This window comes from Oreochromis niloticus, linkage group LG3 (genome assembly GCF_001858045.2).
Source record: "Oreochromis niloticus isolate F11D_XX linkage group LG3, O_niloticus_UMD_NMBU, whole genome shotgun sequence".
NCBI lineage: Eukaryota > Metazoa > Chordata > Actinopteri > Cichliformes > Cichlidae > Oreochromis > Oreochromis niloticus.
This window is the reverse complement of record NC_031967.2, coordinates 14,458,520-14,467,942: the sequence shown is the minus strand read 5'-3', so window position 1 is coordinate 14,467,942 and position 9,423 is coordinate 14,458,520. Positions and strand designations below refer to the sequence as shown.

General features: G+C 41.7%; 1 protein-coding gene across 1 annotated transcript; it reads left to right on the top strand.

Moving 5' to 3' along the window:
• The first annotated feature begins 2,757 nt into the window (after positions 1-2,757).
• LOC100712389 (ciliary neurotrophic factor) lies at positions 2,758-7,435 on the top strand. The gene is made up of 3 exons (XM_003450330.5): positions 2,758-3,148; positions 3,631-3,942; positions 6,312-7,435. Exons 1-3 carry the CDS (start codon positions 3,041-3,043, stop codon positions 6,450-6,452), a joined length of 561 nt encoding a protein of 186 aa, XP_003450378.1. The 5' UTR covers positions 2,758-3,040; the 3' UTR covers positions 6,453-7,435.
• Positions 7,436-9,423: the final 1,988 nt, after the last annotated feature.

Here is a 9,423-nt window from a genome sequence, read left to right as displayed (position 1 = left end):
TATGCATTGATACCTAGAGACTAGCAGAGTAGAGCATCGGCTTAGCATATTATACTGAAAACCTGGGGTGTTCTTTTTATGATAATTTCTAACTGCATATGTATATTCTTCTGACTCTATTGGAGTGGTTTTTTGCACAAATCAGTTCAAAACAGAGGTATGAGCTGTCACACAGGTCAGAAATCTTTAAATCATGTGCCACCCTCTTTTGAAAGGGACCAAAAGTAAGTGGACATTGACTCAAAGGCTGTTTAATGGGCAGGTGTGGGCAAATCCTTCATTATGTCATTATCAATTAGGCAGATAAAAGACCTGGAATTGATCTGAGGTGACTGTGTAGTGTTTGCATTTCGCAGATTTTCCAACATGCAGTCAAAGGAGCAGGTAAAACAAGCCATCCTTAAGCTGTGAAAACAGAAAAATTAAACAAAAACATCCTAAGAAAGCAAGCAGGCAAGCAAACAAGCACTGGTGAACTGGTGACCTGGATGTCCACAGTGGTGGATGATCACAGAATAATTTCCATGGTAAAGAGAAACCCCATCACAACAGCCAACCAAGTAAACAACACTCTCAAGGAGGTAGGTGTATCAATTTCCAAGTCCACCATAAACAGAAGACTCCACGAAAGTAAATACAGAGGGTTCACGACAAGGTGCAAGCCATCCAGGCAGTGTTGCCAACTCCTCAGTAAGGAAAATCGCTATTGGTTGTCCTAAAAGTCGCTAGAAGTCGCTAAATGACGTCATCGCCTACTTTGCATAATTGGTCATGCTAATGTAATTGTAACCTATGTTGCTGGAGAGAGAAATAACATCGTGGAAGAGACATAAATTGAGTAAAAAACGTCCTAAATGCATTTAGAGTTTATTTAGAACTACAAATTAAATTTCTTTTAGCAATTATTGTTTTTTTAATGTCACAATTCCAACCCTGCTCCTTCACCCGGGCTTGGACCGGCAAAAGTGACCCGAAATAGGCACTCTAGTGGAGTTACTTTGTGTGTGTGTGTGTGTGTGTGTGTGTATAAGTAGTTTTAAACCTTGTGATCCACAAAACAGCATAAGAGTAAAAGAAGAACTGACTGCGTTACAGTCAGTGCAGGAGCAGCGGCTTCGCTCATGCGCGATTCATTTGCAGTTTGGACGCATAGGTGCGAACATCTCCTGCCCTGATAGCAGCTGGGGGAGGACTATCCTCCACCCGTGAGCGCTTTGGAACGGGCGAGGTGCCCACGGCAGCACCCGCAGCTTGTTGAGAGTAAAAGCGATACGCGCTTTCACGTCAAAAAGTCGTCATAAATAAGTCTCCAATAACACCAGAAAAAGTCGCCAGATTTGTCGCTAGTCGCTTTTTAGAAAAAAAGTCGCTAAGGGGGTTTGAAAACTCGCTAAATATAGCGACAAAGTCGCTAAGTTGGCAACACTGCATCCAGGTGGCTTGCACCTTTGGTACAAGCACCTTTATTTTTAACACAGCCTGAACTCTCTTAGGCAAGCTTTCTTTTAATTTCTTTAAGCAGACTTCAGGAATAGTTTTCCAGGCTTCCTGAAGCACATTCAAAGCTCTTCTTTGAATGTTGACTGCCTTTTGCTCTATGTTTAGAATCATTGCCATGCTGAAAAATCAAGCTGCTATCAATCAGATGTTTTCCAGGTGTTAGTCCATGATGGATGCATATCCGATGGTACCTTTCTGTGTTCATAATTTCATTACAGATGGCTGTAGACACTGTTACCACTTGCCTGACCACCTCTGTACTTACAGATGATGATTTAAACCAAAATCTTAGTTTTGGTGTTATCACTCCATCAGGCCTGTTGTCACTGATTTTCAGTCCAGCCCTTGGGTATTTGTACCTCATCCTTTTCTCATGTTTTCCTTCCTTAAAAAAAGGTCTTTCCAGCCACCCTTTCATTTAGAGCATTTCTGATGAGCCTTCATTGAACAGTAGATGGATCAGCAGTTCTGTGTCAGGTATTTGCCGGACCTTTTCCTATTACTTAAGGACATGACTTTCAGATTCTGCTCATCTGCTGGATCACCTTATACTATTTTATGCCAGCTAGACTGTGTTATCTTTGGCATTTTTTGTCGCTTAAAGTAAAGAAATGAGGGGTAATTTTGCAATTTAAAACTGGTCCTCTGCTAAGTTTTCTGTCATGTGTAGACACAACACTGGTTCATCCCTTTGAGTTAGGTGCGTTTTTATGGTTGAATGATTAATAGGTCGGTGTAAATGGTTTAACAAACAAAAAACATTCCTCTGAAATTGATCAGGCACAAGGACACAGCAGCTAATGTCCAAAGACAAACTCTGACAGACCTACAGAAAGCCTAAAGAACTATTATTTAAGACCACTTCAAAAATAAATCACAAGAAGTAAAATATAAAGAAATGAAGGGTGGCGCAAGGCTTTTTGCACAAAGCTGTGTGTAGACACAAAATAAGGAAAATAAAATGGGTCCACATTAAACATTAATTGAGATATACTTTCCCACACATCTCCAGCGCATCGCAAAATTAATTGTTAGCCTTGGCCTTTTAATAAAAACTATAAAAACTAAACAAACAATGCATTGAACAAAAATTAACTTACTCTCTTTTTTTACTTATACAACAAACCTATGTAGTTTTCCATCGTTGTTTACAGCTGCTGGAGAGAAGGGGGGGGGGAAGCTATTCCAATAAACAGAGTTTTTATTATGCGTGGAGGGTGGATGGGTGGGCCGCATGGTGACGTTTTCTGTACACCCCACTCACACACACGCACAGACACGCACACCGTGGCTGGCGGAACCAATTACATCCCCTCTTGTTGGTGGTGTACATGCCAAATGAGCACCCGCACAATCGCGCTCCACTGACTCTCCCCCCGCGTGGATCTCCGGCTCGTGTTCAGACCGCAAAAGTATCCAGAAACAGCCACACGGCGTAGTTTCGCTGCCAGAGGGGAGGGGGACTGTTTCTGCTCCTGTCGGTCGGTCTGCGCCCCGCTCGCTGCTAGCCCACCTTTGACATAAACACGGCTGAGAGCAAATGGCAGAGCAGGAGGAGCAGCCGATAGCTGGCCGCTCGCTGACGGGACAAGCGGTGGCTCTTGCCCGGCTACTGCACCATGAGTGTACCAGTTTGCTCCGGCTATACGTGAGTGATCAGAGTAGCCACTCTTTCTGCTTAGCTCATGCGGGTCATTCTGTCTGGGACGCTCCCCTCCCAGTTATTTGGAGCTTTCTTTAAAGTCATAGTGTTTCAGTACCCAGGCAGCTAGCTACCTGTCGCTTTTGGACTGTGTCTGTCTTTCACAGCAGGATTTAAAGCTGACTAGTTTGTTCTTGGAGCAGATACTGTGCAGTGGAGGGAGGGGGGTGATTACACAAAAAGATGCCCCCCCACCTCACCCCACCACTCAATTTCCCCAGGGGAACCTAATGGATAGATTGGATTGGATTTTTTTCCGTGCTGCCATCCATCCTTTCAGAAAAGCTCTTAATTGATCAGTTTAATCAATGGTTATCTCTTGGTCCCTAAAATAGACTTATACTAAAATGAGATTAAAGGGTGCAAGGTAAGTGTCCCACTCCGTTTGCATCGGAGTGGGACAAATTTATATTTATTTATCTTTTCAGACGGAGAGGGAGACCTTCCTGTCCAGCTACACCCCAGATGGGAAGCGCCTCGTGTCCCCGTCCCCAGAATCTGAGGAACCCAGCACGGAGGAGCAGGTGCAGTTGCTGCACTCTGCTCTGCGGCAGTGCCTTGGGCTGCTCCACCGTGTTATCCAGAAGGAAGAAGAGGAATGGGGCAAGCTGGAGGATGAGTACGAGTCCATGAGGAAGAGCGTGCAAGCCCGACTGGAACACTTGCTCTACAGCACCAAAGGTTTGGTGCAGACCGACGGCACAAACCTGGAGGTTACCCCTGATAATCAGTGTAATGAGGTAAATGAGGTGCCGTTTGGGGGGTTTTGTAGTTAGTCATGTCCTTGTGGCCTTTCCTCTAATATGATGACACTCACCACTGTCCACAGCCCATAACACATTAAAAGTGGCGGTGGGCAATACGGCCTCAAAATATATCACAATATTTCAAGAACGTTTGGGAGATTTCTGACAATCTAGGGAAAAATACTGAAGAACATTTTATTGATACTTGCAACCTAGCAGCATTTTCCATCCTTTTGCAGTGAGGTGACACACTTCCTTATTGTGAAGTGTGAATCTATGGAAACAGGTGCCAGCAGCAGTTGCATTATAGTGCAATAGCAGTGACGAAGGACAGGAAAATGTGAGCTCAGAAGTGGCTTAGGTAGAGTTTTCCCCGGAAATTTTAACTAATGTATAAAATAACTTCTTCACACTGAAGTCCAGTGTGAACCCTCTAACTCTGCAGGAGCAGCACAGTATCATCACATAATAACACTGAAAATATATGCTTTGCCTGTAGTGTTGTATCTCGGCTCAAGCTTTTTAACCAGCTGCTTAAATCCCTCCTTCACCACCGTGTAACCACATCAGTAATTTCCATCCACCGTCTGCTCTTCCTGACGCATCGAGTGCAGGTAGTGAGCGCTCCAGCGATGATCGTGGAGTCATCTGATTGCTCTGTGGTGGCACATCACCAGCTTGTCATTTCCACCTTCAGTGGGAGCAGATGTTTTCTGTTTTGTTTGAGCTTGTTGGAGCTTGTTGGAGTAGCTCCCTTTTTAGGTACTAAATCATCATCACTGGAGGCTGACGCACAGCTCTCGGCGTCAGACATGCCTGGGTTTGTCTCCTTTATTTAGATTTACACTCTAGGGAATGTAAATGGTGTCGCAATAGCAGTGAAGTCAGCAGTGATATATTTTACATCTCGTAAGAATTCATACAGGTATCATCGCATGTGATATGGTCCGACACAGCCCTGATTATCACTTAAACTTTGTGGCATCATATAGACTAAAACCGTGCATGCAGCACAGAGTGCTGTAAAGGTTTATTATGATTTGTCTTTATGTCCCTGGCTTTCTCCATGTAACTGATTTCAACCCTTTGACATCGGGTTGACCAAGTAAACCCCCTGAAGTGGATAAAATTCAGTTTCAACACCTACATCTATGAGCTTAAATGCATTTATTTTAACGGCATCACAGTATTTGGATCATGTACGGCAAATCTGACTAAGCCCGAAAAAAAACTTTATTTTAGAGTAGCCAGGCTCTGACTTTACATTCTCATCAGATGGAAAACCTAAAATCTCAGCATGGTTGTGACTAAACCCTGTATTACATGAATTACAGCTTTTGTGTGAATGTGACTAACGCTGTATACAAACATTTCAAATCATTAGTTCAGGCCCTGAAATGTTCAAGAAAACCCTGGTTGTACTTGTCCTTAGTTTTACATCGACAACAGACTAAACAGATGGATATTTCTCCCACAGGTTGGTGGGGAACAAAACAGAGGGCTGTAGGTCACCCCAATAGAGCACTTCTCTCTCAGACTGCTGGCTTACTTGTTGTTACTAGAGTATTTAAAAGTAGAATGGGAGGCAGAAGCTTTAGCTTTTAGGCTCTTCTTCTGTTGAACCAGCTCCCAGTTTGGATTCGGAAGACAGAAACCCTCTCTACTTTTAAGATTAGGCCTAAAACTTTCCTTTTAGATGAAGGATATAGTTAGGGCTTGATCAGATGACCCTGAATCCTCCATTGCTGCTGCAAGCTTCCCATAATGCACTGTTTATTCTTTATTCACTTTTTTCCACCCACTGTGGCTTTCTTCCACAGTGTGTCTTAAGTCCTTTCTTCCTCCCCTCACATCCAGCAGATCAAGTCCCAGGTGGTCCCAGCAGATAGCCGCTCCTCTCTGAGACTGGTTCTTCCAGAGGTTACTTCCTGTTAAAAGGGAGTTTTTCCTTCCTTTGGTCGCCAAGTGCATGCTCATAGGGGGTCGTCTGATTATTGAAGTCTTTACCTTACAATATAAAGCACCTTGAAGTGACTCCTGTTGTGATTTGGCACTATATACAACTGAATTGAAGCACCAAATATTTAATGTGAAGTCATCTGGTTGTTGATAACTTCAGATGTATGCTAATGGTACTTTGTAGCCTTTGGATGTGTGATTTAAGTGCTTGTTTGTGACATTGTCATTGTCAAATATAAAGGGTGACATTAATTTAAATTAGTTAATTAGTAAACAATCCAAATGAGTTTCACCAAGTGTGGACATGTTCATTAGGCCAAAACAGTTTCTTAGCAGAATTTGTATGCTAGGGCTCAATCCTAATGAGAGGCATCTATTGCTTTATCTTGCTCTCTTCTGTGTAGGAAACCGACGGCTCTGGGGGAGTTTTCGGGTTCAAACTCTGGACCTATCGAGTGCTGCTGGAGCTGATCCACTGGTCTGATCATGCCGCGAAAACTCTCCATGTGTTGCACACGGAGAGAGAAGGAGCAGAGGAGGCCTAAATTCCCTAGTTAGAGTCGATCAGCATCTACGAACGAGCTTATTCAGCAGCCAGCTTTCCCCTTGATGTATTCCAAATTCAAAATTGTAAGATGATGTGGAATATACTCTGTGAACACTCAAGTAAAATCCCAGCTAAGCTCCTTTAGCAAAGTAAACAGCTTTTCCTAGGCATTAGTATTTCCACAGCAAGCGCTAAAGAGCCCTCTGGTTTGCCACAGTTGTCGGTTCTTTGGACAAGAAAAAAAAAAGAGTGTGCAGACTTTACACTTTACAGTTTGCTTTGTGCAGTGGCATTTAAGAATGTTTGAAAGTGACTTTTTTGTGTATGCTGTGTATAATTTATTTTATTTAAGTGGATTTACCTTTGATGACTAAGTACCTGCTGTTCTTAACACTCCAAAATCTGACTGCTACACTAACACCATAAAAACACGACTGTTAAACTGTGACTGACATGCAGCTAAATATGTAGCCATTTACTAATTTAAACAGCTTTTCTTCATGTACCACGTTACTAACATATCTAATGATTCCAAATTAGATTTCATGTTGTCGTGTATAGGCTGGCCGATCGGATGTTTATGGGGCTGGCACAGTCTGTGATGATCAAGTGTCATGTTTTGCTGCTCTGGTCGCCAGGTTCTCTCCTGTTGCTATACTTGAATTTGCTGCTACACTGTTCACAAGTTGGAACTATTAGACCAGTGGTTCTAAAACTTTTTTTTTTTTTTTTCTCTCCGGGCCCTCTGATGGATATTTTACAGTTGGGCCGTACTGTCTGTAACCAAAAATATAAACATTCTGAAACGCAGCGATTTCACTGTCGTTTAAGATGCCTGACACAGTATACGCTCAAGCAGTGAATGAGCTGTGACTTCCACACTTGCCCGTATGGTGAATATCCGATGACCATGCTTTTCTTTTATGTCTGTGATGAATAACTGGATGTGTATTGAAGATTAAAAGCTCATCTTAATCTTTGTGTTTTGTTGGTATTGGCTCTACTTTCTCTTCTGGGTCGTGTCCTATGTACTCTGATGTGAAGCATGTCAGCTTGGCATTGGATACAAGTTAATTCAAGCCACACTGTAAAAGATGCAATATCTATAATAAACATGGGTAGGGCATCAGGTCTGAGGCATGCAGACAGTATGATGAACTGCACTTAGGGTTAGGTTATTAGACAATTGCACATTTCGTTCTAATTTTTTTCTTTGCAAACCACTACGGGGGATTTTAATCCAGCTTTCAGCTTTAACTTCAGGGCTTTAATGAAAATACTACTTGACCTTTTTAGAAATTACAATCATTTTTATACACAACCCCCAGTTTTAGAAACTGAAAAGTCCCTGGACAACTGGCTTGTCTGTTGATTTAAAATCCACTTTGGTGGCGTACAGAAGCATAATGACAGAAATTGTGTCAATGTTCCTGCTGACCTAACAGTAGGTCATACCCAGCAACCATGCCCCCTTCCTGATGCAGCCCTCAAGGGATTGTCTCCTAGCTGTTTTGGTGCCAAGAAAATAAACCACAAGTATAGATGAGGGATGGACACTTAATTTTCCAAAGACCTCATGTGAGAAACTGGGACTGTTGTGAAAGGCTGCACCAGTAAGATGAACTCCATTTTGCTCAGTTGTATCTTTTTATAAGCTTATTGGTGCGGACCTCCACTGCAGTCCCAGTTTTTCAAATAGCCTCTTGGGAAAATGAATTGTCCACCCCTGATAGAAATATGATTTACACATGTCGCATAATATGTAATAATTAGTAAATCATTTCAATTTTGTGTTTACTTTTTCTTTGCTTTTTAAACCAGTGGCACATTGTTTTAGGTTCTTGTGAAGATCGCTTAAGCAGTACAATTACTGATCATGGATGAACCTGAGGACATGTAACATCTAGTGAAGTAAGAGAGAGGAAGGTTCAGTAGTGGTGCAAGTCTTGGAATTACTGAAGAAAAAGCATAAGAGTTAAAAGGGCTCTCCCACGTGATATATAAGCCACAACCATCTCACAACCTACACGCTACAATATAACAAGCTCATCGACAAGTTTGTCCTCTCTCTGAATAAAACAATATCTGAAAGTCGTGATGTAAGAAATGCACACAGCAGAGCAGAGCAACAGAGAGGTAATGCTGCTGCAGCTGAGATTAGGTGAAAGGTCATTTTACCGTACATCTGTTGATATATTAAGCAGTTATCATAAAATGTACTATGTTACTGTTTCCCATTATTGTTTAATATATTTTATGATATTTTGGTCCTTTCTCTTTAAAAAAAAGTGTGAAAAGTCAACACTGTATTCGAAACTGTTTCCTGGTTTGTAACCAACAAATCACTCAACATAGAAAGAAACTTTGTGTTTACTTCACTGAGGCCAAGTAATCTTACATTTAAGCTCAATTTCACTGCAGGACATCAACACCTGTAGGGATGGTGCTTAAGGAACGCTGAAAAACTTTGTTACATGACATAAAAGAATACAAACTCAAAAATGCATGCATTTTCAAAAAGATTTGAATTCTCAGGTATTGTGGCTCAAAAATAAATGGAAACTGAGTGAAAACGTAAATGCAGAATAAGGGATTTCCATGATTAGTTTGCCACAGCAGCATTTTGTGTCTTTTTTGGGGTCAGGTCACAGATTCTCAAGAATACCAGACACAATTTTATTCCACGCTAAAGCAGCGTGAAGAAATATTCCACAAGTAAACTGATCCATGCCACCCACCAGCTATAACTGGTTTCCATGAGAAACAAAAACAAAAAAAAAAGCAGGAAGAAAGTGACTTTGTGTTTTCACTTAGGGAATTGCGTGTAATGATTTTTCACATTTGCGAAGCTCCATTTCTTGAAACCTTCCACCTTTTTTATCTCAAAAGTGCAAAAGCCGGTTGTTAAAAATACATTCACAAAATCTCAGACTCTTGACAACACCAAACATCAAAACAGTTTTATCAAT

Bases quoted from the DNA above. Each gene is read 5' to 3' on its own strand.
- LOC100712389 (XM_003450330.5), top strand. From the start codon at position 3,041: ATGGCAGAGCAGGAGGAGCAGCCGATAGCTGGCCGCTCGCTGACGGGA. The intron at 3,149-3,630 runs GTGAGTGATCAG...TTATCTTTTCAG, and splicing joins CCAGTTTGCTCCGGCTATAC to ACGGAGAGGGAGACCTTCCT. The intron at 3,943-6,311 runs GTAAATGAGGTG...TCTTCTGTGTAG, and splicing joins CTGATAATCAGTGTAATGAG to GAAACCGACGGCTCTGGGGG.